The sequence below is a fragment of the Trachinotus anak genome, unplaced genomic scaffold, assembly GCF_046630095.1.
Source record: "Trachinotus anak isolate AG129_WGS33_773 ecotype Australia unplaced genomic scaffold, CSIRO_AGI_Tana_v1 ptg000012l, whole genome shotgun sequence".
Classification (NCBI taxonomy): domain Eukaryota; kingdom Metazoa; phylum Chordata; class Actinopteri; order Carangiformes; family Carangidae; genus Trachinotus; species Trachinotus anak.
Genome location: NW_027273863.1, coordinates 17,243,640 through 17,262,153, shown reverse-complemented (window position 1 = coordinate 17,262,153; position 18,514 = coordinate 17,243,640). Strand labels below are relative to the sequence as shown.

Genomic DNA, 18,514 nt, shown 5'->3' with positions numbered 1-18,514 from the left:
AGTGTGAAAAATGATTTCTATCGCTCCTGTCCCCATAGAGTCTGATCTGTGTACAACAACAAACACATTTAAGCAGCCTTACATCCAATTAGATTCGGCTCCGATCAGACAGACACTCCGTCAACGGTCTAGACATTTTGTCCATTCAACCCCTGTATGACACTGATATAAGGGCTGTCTCTCATACACACACATCAACAACTAAATCAGGGTGAAAGTGTGACTTTAGGAGGTCAGAGGTAACTGTCAGCCCTTTTTATTGGACCAAACTCAAGGAAACCTTTAGAAGTTAGGTTTGACATCTTGAATGAGCCAACATCAACCTTTTCTTTAACTTTCTAAATGTAGGTGTCCACCTAAAATAACTCCAGGGGCACTCACATCAGGTTTTGTGTAAAAAAATGTAGACGTGTCAGTTCCAGGGTCCAGATATTGTCACTTACTTGAATGGCTTCCTGAGACACCTAAATGGAACGGGGCCATTATTAATGTCATCAGTTAAACATGTGCTTATCTTAACAAAAGCCTAATTTGCTGTAGAAATATCATTACAGCTTTATGCAAATGGCATTTTAAGAATGCCAAAGGCAAAAAGAGAGAAGGGAAATCAGTTAAACACATTTTATCAAACATTTTAATTACAGAAAAAGCACCTTAAACAAAAAAAAAATACAACATTCATATTTTCGGTTTTTTAGTTTATTGTTCATCTGATAGTAGCTTGTGCAAATGTCAGTTGATAAGTAATATGAAATACCACAAATACCAAAGATACTCTATGTTTCAGGCCATTTAAAAACAGTGATTCCAAGTGTTAATCCACAAGAGAGATCTGAGAAAACATAGTTTTACACAGTCAACTCAACCTGGCCTGTACCTACTTGTCGTGGATACTTGTTTACGTGTTCATGTTAAGAAAGAAAGAAAGAAAGAAAGAAAGAAAGAAAGAAAGAAAGAAAGAAAGAAAGAAAGAATCATCATATTGTTATCAGATTTTTCAAACTCTCAAACACTGCCTCAATACTTCTCAGGAGGAAAAACTTGCACCCTAACCCTTCTCTTCCCATCTCCCAATTTACTGTATCTAAAGTGCATAAACTCGTGCTTCTCTGCAAAAAAAAAAAAAAAAGCAAAACAAACAAACAAACAAAAAAAAAAGATAGATTTTTGTTTGTTTTTGGAAGTTGTTCCAGCTTTCATCTGTCACTGCAAAACTGAGAGCAACTGCTTTGGGGAGGACAGAAAACTGAAGAACTTAACCTTTACCATGTTTTTGAGCCAGATTGTGTGTAGCCTACTTTTCCATACAGCAGACCGTTTCCTGAAGGATACTATGACCCCCCCCCCCCCCCCCCGGATGAGTCTCCTCTCCTCTACCTGAGCGCTCTGAGAGGCGCATCTATCCTCCCTCCTACTGACGTCAGAGCAGCCAGTAGTTTGTCCTCTCCGCTTGGGCTCGGACTGCTGGAGATATCTGCGAGGAGGAGGAGCAGTCAAAGTTTGACTTTCCCAGACGAGGAAGAGTCTCTCACCAAACGAGAAAAACCTGAAGTTTCATAAAAGCGGAATATCGCGTCCCGTTGGCATGGAATGACACCTTCTCACCAGGAGCTTCAAAACCACGATGGCAACCCGTTTTCTGAAGTGGATCAGTCTCACCTCTCTGCTCTGCCTGGGCTCCTGCGTTCTGGCGGAAAGGAAAGGTATGTCAGGGAGCTATTACAACATGTAGGCTACGTCGCTGGGCTGTAATGGTGAGAAGGCTTTCGTTTTCCGCTTTGCTGGTCCAGCGTTTTACGTAAATGTCGCAGAAAAGAAATCTCAGACCCGCTCACAAATAACCAAAACCGCAGAGAAACTTGATCCGGCGTGGGAGAAAAGTTTCTCACAGTCTCGCTGTTCAGCCTGTGACCTCCCGGTTAGAGCTACACACACACACACACACACACAGACAGACAGACAGAGGCTCCGGGAAAGTGAAGCCTTCACTAGCGATGTTGGGATAGTTATTGATAACCAAGTACAGGTGAGGAACAGTCGATCGGCTAATCAGTGAACTGCGCAAATACGCAGCTCTGACGCATCCTGTGCGGGAAGAGATGACCCAAGTACGCAAATTTGCACCACATTGAAGATGATGATGATGATAATGATGATGATGCAAGGGAGGGGATGTGGATTGTGCAATTCATTGGCGTGCTTGATTTTCTTGTCCCTTGATGTAATTTTTTTTTTTGGTGAAGATTGTGTCAGGATTTCTGTCGTGGGTGCTCCGTGCAAGTGTGTGATCTGTCAGCAGGCGAAAAATAGAATTAAAACTGGGGCATGCTGTCACCTTGAAACACACTAAAAGCACATTTGATGCATTTTGTAACTTTTCCTCATATACTCAAAACTTTACAGCAGTCACTGACATTGCCATATTTTCTCATCTGAGAACCGCCTCCACCTCTGTAGCCCTCTCAGCTGTTCACATGTATTTCTATGTATTTTAAGCATCCTCTGGCATCACAGGAGACTGGTGCATGTGTGCAGCTCTCGCATCTGGTCCTCGAAGGAAAATTAGATCAAAACGCGAGGACGGTCACTTCATTTGACCCACACAAATGATGCAGATATGCACAAAGCAGAGAGTCTGGAAAGTGTGGTGCGGACTGCTGAGAGTATGAAAGCAGCACGAACAGGTTCCTGGATTCTTTTTTCTTTTGGCCCTGACGTTAAGGTCAAACAACTCGTAGCTTTTAATGACATGGCTGTGTTTTGACTGTTACTGCAATGCTGTTTTCCCAAATCTTTCACAAATGATGTCTTTTTGTTTTAATAGCTGAAATTTTAGACTCTTTAAATGGACTCCCCGGTACAGCCCATATCAATATTTAACGTAGATATGACAGAAAAACAAACCCAGAAAAGATCCTGTATCTCAGTGGTGAAATTATAATGTTAGTGTAAAAGTAAAAGCTTGAAAATATTCACAGACAGTTTGACTGACTCGGACTTTACAAAGGCCAGATGTCAGGAGAGAAAGTGACCAGGAGTATCACTTTACTCCCTAATCACTTTAACTTCCTATTCTCATGAATCATCATTGTCCACACTCGTTGCACTGTTGTTCCTCCTTATAAGCAGATAAGCGCAGTGCGTTTGTTGCGAGCAGCGCACGTGCAAGTTGCATCTTTCCCGTCTGCTCCGACAAATAACAGCCAGTGCTGCTTTTCTCAGAACCATAACAAATCAAAAGTGTTTGTGAGCCAAAAAGACAGAGTCCCTAAATATTTCTGGGCTTCTAAACAAACTAGACAAGCACACATTTCATGCAGCAGCAAGTCTCCCACAGTAAATAAGGAACTGGGAATTTTATTAAGACCCGAGAAGATTAGAAATGAGCAGCTGTAATGACAGTTATGGTATGCAGTTCAATTTGGTTTAATAACTGTTACATTTTTGCGACTGATCCAGTTTTCATTTCCAGGGAAATGTGAGCTCCACCATATGGTCTGACAGTCGGAGTAGTTGTTGTTGTTGTTGTCATTGTTGTTGGTTTTTGTTTTGTTTTGGGCCAGGGGCTGAGACAGATGTTCTGTTTGTGGCACACCAGGTTTTGCTAGCACACAGTGTCCATAACAGTCCAACTTGATTTGAACAAGATGTCAAATTCCAGTTATGTTCTTCTGGCATCAAATCTACAAACTAAAAAAAGCCAAATAACAATTGCATGGAGACGTGGGTTGTTTTGTATCTTGATGAACACGATTAACACATGAATTCATTTTTGTCATTGATTAAAGAAAGAGTTGCTGGAGGGTGGCACCATGTGTTGTTGGAATTGTACCATCCAGTTTGCTGTAGGTTTATCCATTAACTCAAAATGAAACCCAGTATAGCAGAGGGTATTCCTTAATGATTATACATTGACTTCTTGAAATAGTTTTTTTTTTTTTTTTTTGAGTGTCGGTTTGATGATTGAGATAAACTGTATGACTGTCTGAAAGGGGCCTGAACACAATTGTTGGATGGACTGATCATGTCTTAGTGGCATTTGGAGCCTTATCTGTAAAAACACAACAATAATTGTAAGTCTATTGAGACTGGATTTGGAAAATGACATTGCTTTTATTTTGAAAATCAGAGGTGTTATTTTCCTGTCTGGCAGGATAATTAAAGATTGTAGATGCTGAGTGTACGTGCCTACATGATGTCAGCTGTCTGGCCACCTAAATATAGACGTATGAATAAGTTATATTTAATTTTCTTAAAGTTTTAAAGTCAACAAAAAAATTTACAAGTAGTTAAAATGTCAAAACAAGAATAAATACAAGCTTGTTCTGAGCTTAGTGGCAATACATTTCTGAGATAATCCAAAGGGGTTTCTAAGGGTTTTATGAGCCTTAAGAAGACGGATAATTTTCTCAGCCCACAAAGGAGCATGTAATCCTTTGACTTATTTTAAAATCACCAAATGGGAAGATACATGGTTTTCAGGCTGACTGTTCAATCTAATTTAGCAAACTCTGTTTGACCCACAAGTGTTTGTGTTGCTAGGAGGTAAATGAGAACATCTGGCCAGCTGTTTACACTTGGAAGTGGCAAAAGATTTTCAAGTTGAGAAAAACTTGAAATTGATGTGAGCATTGGATGGAAAATAAACCTTTGTTCCATATACTGTACATTTGTCTGAAAAGTAGAAACACTTTCACCATTGATGGATTAATGAGCTGAAGAGAGAGAACGCCTCATGGTCGCATTAACAGTGTTACTCACAGATACAGTTACAAAACCATTAGTGGAGAGAAATATGTACACACATTAACACACTCAGTAATTCATCATTTTTCAATTGGCAGTTCAATTAATCCCTCGTCTACAGAGTGATTGTCCAATCAAAAACTATAGTCTTCATCTTTTTTCTTTCAAAACCTGTGTTTGCCAGTCCTTACTCAAAAAAGTGTAAGGACTGGCATGTCCGGCTCACTAGTTCACAACCTACAGTGGTAATCAAGTATTACTTCCAAGGCCAAGAAGCAGCAATCACCAGACGTCAATGTAACATCAGAAAGACGTTGGATTCTAACGACTCTAACATCGGGCATATGTTAAATTTGGGTTGGAAATTATAATAGGGTTGACCTCAAACCCACCGTTGGCTAAGTGACATTGTGACATTTAGCAGACATTGGGTTTGCTCACAATGCTGTGGGCAAGAAACATTAGGAAGACGTTGAATTTTGGATATTTTAAAACACAACTTAAAACCAATAAAATATCAATACCATTAACCTTCATTCAACCAAATGTCAGTGTTTAGCAACATTAGTGGCCAGCTGCATGTCTGCAGGGACATTACCGAATAACTACATTAGTTTGTGGGGTTAAAAAAGTGGACGTCTATCCATGATGCTACAATATCAGAGTTTAGTGTAAAATTTGCAGATTTTTCCTGCTCTTCATAGTGTTACATCTGCCCAAAGTTAATAAATGATAATCATATTTGTGGAATAAACAACCAGGTGGTCATTTTACCACATCGAACAGCCCATTTTAAGCTGCAGTTCTTTTATGGGAAAGAAATGAATTTGAGTTTTGATAACGAACCCAGCAGTGATATCAGCCTGTCCCACAGGAAGCCCACCTGTCACTTGACTCCGCTCAGCGACAGCCGAGCAAGGTGTGATGGCTTCTGTGGGAGTCAGACAGGACCTGCTGAATAATAGAAAAGCTCTTTGTCCCATCTGCTGCCATGCTCAGTTTATTAACTGTCATCATCTGCAGAAAGGTTGTAAATAATGCCCACAGCTTCAGCCAGCAGCCAACCACAAGCAATAACTCTGCTGATTTATTTCCCAGATGAAATGTTAAATGCTCTGAGAATCAATTTGACTGCTTTGTTTTGTACTGGAGAGGTGATGATGAATATTTTAATTGCATGCTGAAATATTTCTAAACTCTTCTACCTTTAGTGGTAGTGTGCAGATATGAGGCGAACCTGCCTGAGAGCCTCTTTAACTGGGTTGTGAGTTAACCTGTGAAAGATCCAACTAATCTCAGGGGCATGTTGACGGCCAAATCCTTAATCCCTAATACGAGGCTCCCCAGATGACTTTGGGCACAGGATAACCCGCTTATACCAATATGGTTTTCCAGAGGTAATGGGTTATTCAAGTTCTCAACAGAATGGGATTGAAAGATAATATACTGTATATGTAGGTGAAGTCCGGCTCCTAAATGTGCTCGCACACCTGCAAAAGTTGAGCTGAATCATGACAAAATTTTTACTCCTGCAGTGCATTTCAGCATTCTGAGTAAGTGCTTTTCCCTCTGCGTTGTGTTGGATTCTAACAAGCCAGATTCCCTCATCAGTCATCTGTTTTTTTCCATCACTTTCAGAAAACCATGCCTTTTCTTTTCATTAAAGCCCACTCTCTGGGATTAGATGGATGTCGGTAGTGAAATATAGGTTATGATCCTGTGTAATCTTAGAATCTCCAGTCTGCGTTTTAGGGTTCAGAGTGGCCCTGTTGTTACTACTGCTGCTGCTGCTGCTGAGTCTTGCTGGTCCTCTGACGACCTTCCCAGACTTCCATCTGCTGCAGGCATTGTTGGAAATATGGCTTTTTTCAAGTTCAGGCCGTGGGAGTTGGAGGATAATTTCTCGAAACCCTCCCTCCCCGCTTTGATAAACTGCACCGTGTCTGAGCGGTAGAGATTTTAGAGAGCTGCTGGCGAGGTGCAGGATTTTGGTTTCACTCGGGGACAATAGTGCCTCTGTAGCGAGCAGGTTATCTGGCTGCACTGATACTTTTGTAGAGTGGCCGAGCTCTGTGGCATGCAGCAGACGCACCGGAGGCTAGACGTGTGTCATCGTGAGGGAACACAGAAGTGAAGCAGCTTTGTTCTTCTTCTCCTTCTTCTTCTTACTTTTAACAATCTGCATACAGTAAATCTATTGTGCATTAGTGTTCTAAAGTATTAAATGTGTTAAGAAATGCTGCCTGCTACGTGACTGACATTCATTATGAAAAGCTCTTCATCTGGCCTCCCATTCGAAGTAAACCAGTGTTTGTAGTGTTGTTGCTGCAGCTACTCATTTCCATTCTGTAGTTTGTATACATCCACTGAGAACACAGCATGGAATAAGTGAGTGAATGTGGTTACTCATTGAGCAGATTGGCGTTCTTTCTTTGTACATGGTGACAAAGTCATCCACTGCATTTATGGCCTTTCCATGATCCACTGGCTGTGCATGGAGTCTCCAGTGGAAAGAGACCCAGGAATTCAAGTTGGAAAAAAGGCCCTCTGATATCTTCCCATCTCATCAGGCGCATTGTCGTGTTAAAAGGGGAAAGAGGCCACAGCTCCAGTGAAGTAATTGAGCCTAAGTATGTCTATCTCTTGAAGCCGATCTTACTTGAGGGGGTGTTGCCGTCAGAAGTTTGTCTGATTTTCTTATTTTGCCTTCAGGGCAAAGTTTTAGCCCTGCTTTGTGAAAACACATGAACTTATAATCGCTAATAATTCTGATTTTGTTAGGGATGCAGAATATATTGACAGTTCATTAGTAGTGTTTATGAGTAAGGGATGGGCTTAATATATCTGTCAAATGGGCAACCGAATGAAACAACATACATTTTTGTGTAAGTGACACATAGCTTCAGGGAGAACTAAAGAATTATTCAGTTAGTTGATCAACAAAAAATAAATCTGAGACTATTTAAGGAAACCATTAATTGTCATTTTTTAAAGTAGATTGTCATCTTTAAATTCATTAAAAAAAAAAATACACAACACTCCAGCTTCTCGGCTGTAATTATCTGTCTCAGTAAATTCAATATCTTTGGGTTTTGCACTGTTGGTTTGACGATACAATTTTTTCTGATATTTTATTGGCCAACCAATGAAAATATGATGAATATTTGAATAAGGTCACAGACTCTAGGCACAGACACAAGTAGAGGGACCAGCAGGCAAAGTGTTTATTAAGAGTCCAAAACGAAAACAGGCACAGGGTCAAACACAGGAGATACAGGTAACTAGTGTCCAAAAAAACAAACACGGGAGCAAACACTAGAAATTCAGGAAACAAGGTCCAAAAATCAGACACAGGAGCAAACACTGGAGATCTAGGAGCGGAGGGTGAGTCTGTTGTTCGAAGTGAACACCGACACGGCCAGACAAGGAGTGAAGGGAAGGGAGCCGGTGTATATAGGGTAGTGCAACAGGTGCAGGAGATAATGAGCTCCAGATGCAGGTGATCAATACTCAGGAGAGGGAGATCTGTGTTAGCGTTTGCAGGGGGTGTGGCCGGGGCTGAGCCTGATGCAGATGCGACAAATAATGAATACAGTGGATGAGCAATGAATGAACAATGAATAACAAATACTTTGGAGATTAATTGATAATATAAAAAAATGTTAGTTGAAACCCTAATTAACTTGTATTAAGATACAGTTGGTGTGTTGAAAAGTTTATGTTCTATAAATGTGTTTTGGTACATGTATTTATACGAAGATTAGAACAAAAACAAGATATACTGGATATAGTATATTAAGCAAATTAAAAGAAACCTGTTATTGCTGTATGAACTTTATTTTAACAGTAGTTTTTTGAAGTCAGGTTCACACTGGACAGATAACTTAGGAAAAATAGTGTAAAAATAGTTTTAGCTCAATTTATGGGTTAAAATACAGGAAATAATTTTGTCTTTTCATTGGCAGGGATATATTTGGCATCATATTTTATTGTGTATCATGTATTGTACACTGAAACATTTCTTACCAATGAATTTCTTTTATGAGGGAATTTCATGTTTTTCATATGTTTGACAAAGCAGCTTTTGAATGTGTCTTGTCAGGCTGGAACAGGCTGAAACAGTAAGTCAGCTCCAGTAGTGAAGGTAAAGATGGAAAGTGGGCACCGAACATGTTTCCATCCCGGAGGCTTTCAGCTTGGATGAAAACCATGGCTCAACACACTGCAAACCCTGCTCAAGAGAAATTTGCAGCTCAACTAATTTCAGTTCAGAGGGACAGTGAACAGACTGTCTGAGGCCTTTTTTTCTTCGGGGCAAATAGCTGCTTTATTTGTATTCAGCTCTGAGCTGTATGGATCCTCATGTCACATATCAGATGTTAAAGATGTAGACGACTTGGACGGGGTGTTGCACGGATCAAAGGAAATCAAAGCAGGGGAGAAAAACAGGAAAGTCAAGGATACACAAACAAACATCAGAAGCATGGAGTAAGATCTTTGAGAGCTTGTGCCCTCTCTTAATCGTTCATCAAAGAGGCCTCGAGCTGTTCCCTCTAGTTGCTGCTGCTTCGCTTGAGCGTCTCTCACAATTATCCCGAAGAACTCCTGTAGGTGTGGCATCTTCTCTAATGACCTCCAGGTCATTCTGAGGAGCAATGCTTCAAACAGTACTCGCCCAAAAGAGGAATCCCCCACAGGGATGAGAACAATAGCTTCACCAGCAAGTCTCCATCTCAGAATATTTCTGAAGAAAGCATTGGTTGAAGGGTGGTGGCTGATCTCTGAAGCTCACTTCCCTAATACATTTAGCCTCTTCCTGTGTGGTCCATTTGCCCTAGTAAACTAAATGGTGCATTTTAAGCTGTGAGTCACTGTTAGTGGTTTGGACCTTGTGGTGCATGATGGTTAATTTATCCAATTTTTGTAAATGAATTCCTGCATTTGTCAAAGGCGATTGAGATGGAAATCCAGGATGTTTAATTTCAAATCCCCTTTGCTGTGTAAAGAGGGGGGCCTTCCTGCCTCACATCCTGATTAAAAGGATGTCGGAGCTCTTTAACAGCCTTAACCTGAAGCATTAGGCTATTTGCCATTAGATTGTATTGGCTCCAGTCTATTGGTCTAAAGGTTTTACTCCATGCTCTCATCTGTAAACAATGGAGAACGTGTAAGGGTCACCGATGTAAAATGTTCAGGTTCACTTGACTTGAATTTACTGCAGCTGACTACATCACTTAGGGTGTGGGTGACAATGTTAACTTCAAAAACTACATCTACTTATAGATAGATAATTATACATAATCATTTATGCCTTTCAAGGGGATCCTGATCAGGCTTGTCTGATATTTTTCAGTGCTCAGCTACCGATGAAAAAGTGTTTTCTTTGCCAATGTTATTAAGGCATTACATGCTTCATTGCAAGGGCGTGTTGGAGTGTCAGTCAAGCCTATATATAACTTTCCAGTGTTTATTGAAAAGGTAGTAGTGGCGAGTAATAACTAGTCAAATAGAAACAGAAGGAGGTTTGTCTAGTTTGGTCTTCAAAAACTCTGCTATTTACTGTATCCCCTTCAAGGAAAAGAAACACAACTCCAGTGAGTTTGTAGGCTTTTATTGTGCATTCAACAGCACTTGGATGTCAGCATGAAGAGTAAAATAGCTTATTAAACTAGGAATTTACTTTCAGAGAGCAAAGTTTCTCACAAGCAAAGCAAACACATGCAGACATGCAGAATCATTTGTTAACTGAAACCTGTACTGCCTGCAGGTTTATTCTAGTCTAGACCCCTTGTCACATCTTTGAATGGGCCTGGTATTGACAAGTTGCAGAGTGCAAAGCTTGAATTCTCTGCGTACAGTAGTGCCTATTGTGGTAGGTTTCCTTGGGCTCCCTAATAGGAGTGTCTCCCACAGAAAATGTTTGAAAGGCGGAAAATTAGCCAATATGCATGAGTGGGCGGTGGGGCTCCAAATAAGATAATGGGAGAACAGACACAAGTGAGAAGTATATACAAAGAAAAGGAAAAGTGCATGAGACAAATGAATTCACATCCAGCCCCTGTGGCTCATGTGTAGACCAAACTTTCTCTTCTTTCCACAGAAGCCGCTAAGTCTTTGGACAAAAGGTTCTTTATTTGGGACTTCTTTGACACAGGCTTATCTGTCTTCCTTGACCTTAACTTGCCATGTAGACATGACTTTACAGCCCTGTGTCAACAGTTTGGAGAAAAGCACCCCTGTTGGCTAGAGGTTATAAAGACTCTGAGGGTAACAGAATCCATTTCATTATCTTTGAGCATGATATAGAATCAGGGCAAATAATCCTACATATAAATATGAGTGGAGGAAAATACCTTTATGCTTTGAAATGGTGACAAGACAAGACACAAGCTCTCAGCCACACTAGCACCTCTGGGATTTTGTACTCAGCCACCATTCTTCTTTAAACTGATTGCTATTGTCTATTCACTGTGGCCATCATCTCAGTAGCTAAGCATTTGCTGATTAGCTCCAAACACGAAGTACAGGTGAGGCTGATGGGAAATGTCATTAGTTTGGCAGGTGTTTGGTCACAAATTATTGACCTGTTGGTATCAGATGAAATGATAAACGATCCACAAAGTTATTACATTTCATGCTGAGAGCGGCATGAATTTTTAATGGTAGTCTATCCAATAACCACTGGACACCATGCATATCTGTACCAAATTTTGTTGCAATCCGTCCTACAGTAGTTGAGATATTTCGGTCTGGAGATATGCTGCCAGTGAGGCTAAAATCATAGTTCATAAATGTTTAATCTGTAGTTTTGTACATGCTGAAAGGTCCATTTCTTCATAGACTAGTAAAGTAGAGGCATATCTCTGTCTGAATTACGACAACGATGATAAAGGGCTGCTGGCAGTGTATTATGTTGGGATGTGTTAGAGAAGAAAAAGAAAGATGTCAGCCCCTCTCCTGCCGTGGTTCCGGCATTTTACAAGCCAGCATCACCTCTCAGGGATTCATGAGCGTTGTAAAACGTATTTCACCCCGGCCATTTATAGACAAGATGACAGCATTGTTCATAATATGGTAGTGGTGGCAAGGCTCGGCTACAGAGATGATCTGTGATTTGTTTAACTCCCGGAGCGCTAAAACGTAACATCCACTAAACACAACACCCCTTGTGCACTGCCTTTTCTAATTGCCTAGTAAGTTTCAACAACACCAATGCTTCGTTGAGCTCAGAATTAATTTCCTAGTGGGACTTTGAGCGAAACATCTTCATTACCACATGTTTTCATAATTGAAGCCAGAGGCCTGTAAAAAGAAAAAAAAAAGGAATTTTGCTTGCTTCACTGCAATGTTTCCTTCCATAAAAAAGGTGGAACTGACCCTCTTAATGCAAGATTTCCAATTACCATTAGAGAAAGATATATATTTTAAGTATTATCCCATGCTCTGCATCATATTACAGCCCCATGACACTTAAAGCATCACTGATAAGTGATCAGTATCTACTGCTCTCTCATTTCATTTTCATAACAAACCACTTCAGCTTCATAGATATGTGGCTAGAATGTGTTCCCTCGTAGAAATACCCTGGAGTGCATAGTTGGACTGGTGCCAATCAGTAAGGATTAGGCCTCTGGACCTGCAGTATATCCCCTACATCAACAACCTCTTCCTGAGCTGATTAGGAGGCAGACTGAGATTTTTTAATATGAATCCACTTGTTTGGTTTTTATCCAGGTATTATTGCAATAATCAGGCTGCCATAAGATTAAAAAAATACTCTAAGCCAAACCAACCAAACCGTTGAGGTCAAAGGACACGTAAACAGCCCACTGAATTTGATTTCTTTACCCAGTCAAGCAGGAGGTATTTGAAATATGCATGTTAGACTGGCAGCGGAAACAGCCTTTTCCTTTTCTTCTGATTGTTATTCTGGCTTAGTAAGTCAGCATTTTGGATACTATTTATGCTGTGATGTCTTCTGCATCTGTCCAAACTGTCCAAGATTTATCCTGGGTTATAAATCCTTGGCACCTCTTGGTCGATTGAAAAACCTCTGAAATGAGATCCAGGATTTGGAGATGGAAACATCATTACATCTGCTGAGCATGTTTGTAATGGGCAAAACAATCTCACCACAAGGTCCATTTAGGGGGGAGTTTTGGAGCTTTTGATCATATCACACATCTTCCATGGAAGATTTTCCTAGTTATAAATGTTTAATGTCCTTTCTGAACACTTTAAAGACCTCGTGACAATGCTGGCTTAAAAAGTTATGGTTACAAGTAAATTTTGACTCTTAAATAGTATTTTACAAAACAATCTCACCACAAGGTCCATTTAGTAGCTGTTCTGGAGCTTTCAATTGTATCACAGATTGGAGTTTGCATGGTTGCCCAGATCTATATTTTATTTGTTTGTTTTTTTTTGTTGGGGTTTTTTTTGAGCACTTGAAGGTTTTCGCATCCATTTGCCTCAAAAGTTGAGACTGAAAGTTTATTCTTGACTTTGGAAAAAGAAGCTGACAAAACAATATCACCACATGGAGAGGAAGATAGTATGACATCATTGAAAGCTCTACAACAGCTACAAAATGGACCTAGTGGTGAGACTGTTTCATCCAGTAAGAAGAATGAACTTTCAATCTAACAATATTTGAGTAATGTAATGTCGGGCAATTATTCCATTAAAGATGGCTTTATTTCCTGTCTACAATACGTAGTTATGAGAAGGAAGGAAGGAAGGAAGCTGATTTTTGTCTTTTTCCCCAGGGTTGGGCATTGAACAACCATAATATTGGAGAGGTTTTGCTTGTACGCTGATTGTCCACTCTCTGGAGTTGTCATCGTAGTAGTCCATCATTTCATACACAGTGATTCTGAGCCAGGGTCCTTGTGTTCAGTAGTGTAGCTGATAGCGAGGAAAGGTCCTAGCCTGCCAAGTCTAATGCCTTTGATGGCTGACGCAAAGCAGTCAGGCCTTTGGTTGTGCAAACGCCCCTCTGTGTCTCTGTAGTGAGGGGGCGGCCTTGAAACAACCACCCTCCTCAGTCATAATCATCTAAAACAAGCTAACGCATTGTTGTGGAGCTTTGTTAACCATATGTGATGTGCTTTTCTTGTCAGGAACAGGATAACGCCACGCATGTTAACAATGGATGAAATCTGAGCTGTGAGCTTGTGGGAGAGGTGTTTGATGAAAAACTAGCACCATTTTCTCTCAGTCCTTGCTGTTCACACTACTACGGTGGAGACGGAAATGTTCTGAAAATACTCTGAAGATTATAACCGAGCACTCGGGGGCCCCAAGTACTTGGCAGTGGCACCCCTGTTGCATTTCAGACATTTCAGTTTGATGTGTCATCAGGAAGACATAGCTAAATTTTTCTAAGCTTTCTTGCACTAATTAAATTGGTCATGCTTTTGGCGAGTACAACGCAACATGTAACAAAATACCCTTTCACAGTGTTGAAAATTATGAGAGCTCCTCGGCTGTACAAACTAATTCCCCAAGGTCCATTTGTCCCTGACTTCTGCCCTCTGCCAGTGTGGATGAGGAAGAAACAGCTCATCAGTGGATTTAAGGGTTTGCTGATGTGTAAAGCAGAGGTTGCAATGGTGAGTAAGGACTGAGCAACAGAGTAGAGCTTACTAACGCAGACCCCGGGGCTTTTGGGAAATATTCCTTTTATGGGATCTCTCTCCGAAGACTTCAGTGGGGCAGAGTTGGGAGAGACATGAGTAAGGCAGTAACTGAGTTGTTGGCAGCCAGCGCTGTGAAGCCGTGGTTAGACCTACACAGAAATGAGCCTGTCAGCAATTGGGCTAAAAATAAGAAACCCTTAAGCAGAAAGGCTGCCTCAAAGAGCGTCTATCTCCTTTGTTTAGATGAAGTGAGGAGTCCAGTGAGTGAGAGTTATCTGTCCTCTCTGTTGATGTGCTCCAACCTGGGCCTGCTGCTCTACGCTGGGAATGCTTAAACCAACAGGGGATTCCCGAATCACAGCTGCTCTCTCCTGCCGGAATGATGTGTGAAATGTGTGGGTTTCTTCGCTTGTGGTTGTTGTTGCCTTTGCCTCTCTTCCTCTGCTCCTCTTGTCCAGGCATAGCTCAGTGGCGGTTGGTGGATGGGGGGGGGGTACGCATAGAGAAGTGAGTTAGCAGCAGTGTGCTCGCCGCCCACTCCCTCTCCCGTCTTCCTTTTGGGCTTCCTGTGGGATTGAAGAGGAGTATAGTTTTAACAGGGAAGGAGAAGGAGGAAAAAAAAAGACGGGAGGTGGTGGTGGGGTGGGGGTTGTCTTGGCTAGAATGGGCTTCAATAGGGAGAATGTCTGGACGTTAAAGAGGAAGTGGGTTGAATGTTGGAACATTTCAGGAGAATGGTGGGTGCATTATTGGCATTTAAATGGGGCCTGGGCTAACGGAGGTCGTGTGAGATCTGGGTAACAGGAGTGGGATTGTTTGGTGCCCCTACAGAGAGCACTGATGGACTTTCCAACAGGGCATGTGGGAAAATTGTCTGACTAATGATGTGTATTGCTTGATTATTTGGGCCATCATGTTAGGCCCCTCATGTGTTGGTCACAGCTGGAGAGTAATAGGAGCACAGCTGTGTTTAACTAACTCCAATAAATCAACTGGGGGCCCAGTAATTTATGCCTTTACCAATGCATCTTCTATCATTTATGGTTTATGTGTCTCTTCTGTCACGGATATCGCTATTGGCTAATGAATACATCGACTATTGAGATAAATGGCCAGTATGTTGATTATTCACATCAGAAGCTTAAACAATAACCAGAATGAATGTGATAAAAAATTCTCTCTCTGAGCCACTAACTATGTAACAAATGAATAGCTTTCTAAATTAAAGAGTTGGTTCTTGAATTTACAAAAAAACAAAAACATATTTTCTTACTTATTGACTGTGGTAGCCATTCAAATAGTTTTGGTATTATTAGTAACGGTCTCCAAGCCAATACAATAGATATGAATGGAATGGCCACCTGAAGTCAGTGCAACAAACTGTAAACACAACATTGACAAATGCCAATCAATGCCAATATGATGATATAAGCCCATATATACCCATAAAGCACTTTATTCGGAACACCATACTAATATTGGGTAAAGCCTCCCTTTACTCTCAAAACAGGCTCAACTCTTTGTGGCGTCGATTCCACAAGATGTTGGAAACTTTCCTTACATGTTGAAGTGACTGCATCACATCATCACTGCAGATTTGTGAAGATCTAGAGTGAACTCTACATACTGTTACGTATGAAAATGCCAGGAGATCAGCAGTTTCAGAAATGCTCAAGCCAGCCCATCTGACACCAACAATCATGCCACGGCCAAAGTCACTGAGCTTACATTCTGATGTTTGATGTGAACAGCAACTGAAGCTCTGTGTCTGTTTGATTTAATGCATTGTGCTGCTGCCACATGGCCGGCTGATCGGATAATCACATGAATCACAAAGTGTACTGGTGTGTGTTATCACTTTATAAAGTTGTTATTGCAAACATGTTACCCTGTTGGCCTGTTGCCTATTTAAACATGCAGTTGAGAAGGAACAACATTAGTACTTATTTGATGTTGAGTTTCAGATTATCTGGCAAATTGGTTTCCTTTACTTCCAGAGGGAAGTGTCTGATTCCCTGACAGCAAAAGGCGTCACCATGTTCACCTTTTACTGCCATGTGATGCTGGACAGGCAGTGAGCAATAGGTTCATCAGAACTTCTTTGTTGCGAAGGTGAACTTCAGGGTTGAGTGATACATTACTTTACCAACACTTTTTTTGTCTGTTAATTTGGATAATCTACATAACAGTTTTTATTGGAACTGCTTCTTACCGAAGAACCAGTTCCCATGAAAAGCGTTGACAGTAAGGTCTGTGAATCATCTAGAGTAAAAGGGGCAGTGTTTCCAGTTAGAGATGATTCTGTTGAATCATTTTTTTTTATTACGTGAACATTAAAAAAAAAACAGTTCTCTGCAATTGTATTGTGGAGACAACAGAAAGAAATCTTGGCAAATATCTTAAAACTTGGGCAAATAAAACCAAAACTAATAAAATGGTTGGATACCCTTGGAAGTAAATGAAAAAAATGTGTGTTTTTATGTTTGTTTTTGTAATTTGGTTGAATTGACACTTTAACAATGTTCTCTCTTAATTTGAATTTAAGGATTAAATTGCTTTAAAAGTCTACACTGGTTCTGGTTCGTAGACGTGGCATTGTTGTGGACTAATTTACACGCCTTAGAAATGCTGATCACAGTATGCAGGACTGAGAGTATACATACTGTATTCCTGTGTTTGTGCAGAACCTAAATCCACAGTTTCCTCACACTGAGGTGGAGAGTAAACATTATGATGGGCCCAGCCGCAGGTATCTGGAGTGTCTCACTGACTGCACTCTTCAGGAGGGAGAGTAAACATGGGCCTTTTTGGTCTTTATTTGGTCACTTTGCTGAGCTTTTAACAGACTAAACTTCACTAACTGCGCTGAAGGCAGGGCCAGCCTGTGTCGTCACAGAGGGTGGAACTGTTTAGAGGACACGTGATATATTCATTGGGACGCCTCATCTGCTTGTGTTCTACAGCTGGATGCTTCAAGGTTTGTCCCCTTTTGTTATTGCCTTCAGGGAAAGGTCAGACATGTTCATACATCAAGTGTGAGGCTTTACACCCCCTCTCCACAGTTTGACCCCACAGCCGGCTGTTACATCCACCACTTTGGTTAGTTAAACCGCAAACCACTCCTTACTCTCCTTTTTTCTTCTCTTTAACTTTTTTTTTTCTCTCACTTCCTTTCCATCAGTTCTCTTTTTCCAATAGTACATTATGCTGGATTTAGACCATCCCCTTGTCCTCCTCCCCTGGAGATGACAATCAGCTACCATCTGGTTCAGCATCACGGGGTAGCCGTATGAAACTGACCCTGTGCAAAGATCAACTTCCTGAGATGTCAGAGGGGCCTGTGTTGTTGCATTCACTGGGGATAGGGAGGGAAAGTGGGGGGGTATCCTCTGGCCCCTTTTTTCTTTTCTGAGGCCCCAAGATGTTTTCTCTAAGGGATTGATGCATCTCCCACGCAAAGGAAGGATATCAGGAAAAGTCTGAACTACAAAGTGTGTTTATATGAATATAGTACACCACCACAGAATGCACATATGTCTACTTGTACTGCTGGTTTTGCCCTTATATGACATTTGATCCCTAATCCTGAACCTCAGCCACTAAGAAAATATAGGAGTAGGAAGTATGAGCTGATTGCACAGAAAGAATCAAGGAAGTGGCTTTTTTTGTCACTGCAAGTGAGCTTTTGGGAGATTTATGCTTCCCTGAAATCTGGAAATCTGAGTATGTGCAACTCCAAGGAGCACCCTACTCTAAACTACAAGGCCAATGAAAGCTGATGGTATTTTTTCCTCCTCTTACTGTCTGCAGAGACATATGAGGGGGTTAACCATAATTTACCTCTAAATAAGGGAATTAATCTTGACATCGATTTGTTATCAGCAGAGGAACACTGCAGATTGAGTTACATAAGGGACTTTGCCGTAATGCTGTTGACTTGGAGAGAGAAATAAACAAGTCATGTCAGTTAGCGTTGTTACTTCCCTTTAATTATGTATAAGTTTTCAGATAATGCAATCATCAGACTCTGGACACAGCGAAATTGAATTGCAGGTAGTGAATGAGAGGAAGCGAATGCGGCAGGGCCATTTCTGTTCTCTGTAAAAAGGTATAAAGCAGGATGATTT

The 18,514-nt window shown here is 41.0% G+C and overlaps 1 protein-coding gene across 1 annotated transcript in view; it reads left to right on the top strand.

The window, feature by feature from the left end:
* Positions 1-1,353: 1,353 nt before the first annotated feature.
* egfra (epidermal growth factor receptor a (erythroblastic leukemia viral (v-erb-b) oncogene homolog, avian)) overlaps positions 1,354-18,514 on the top strand; it is a 42,881-nt gene continuing 25,720 nt past the window's right edge. Inside the window, exon 1 of the mRNA XM_071490821.1 lies at positions 1,354-1,703. Within this exon, the coding sequence (XP_071346922.1) occupies positions 1,625-1,703 (79 nt within the window). The 5' untranslated portion in view covers positions 1,354-1,624. The remainder of the gene's footprint in view (positions 1,704-18,514) is intronic.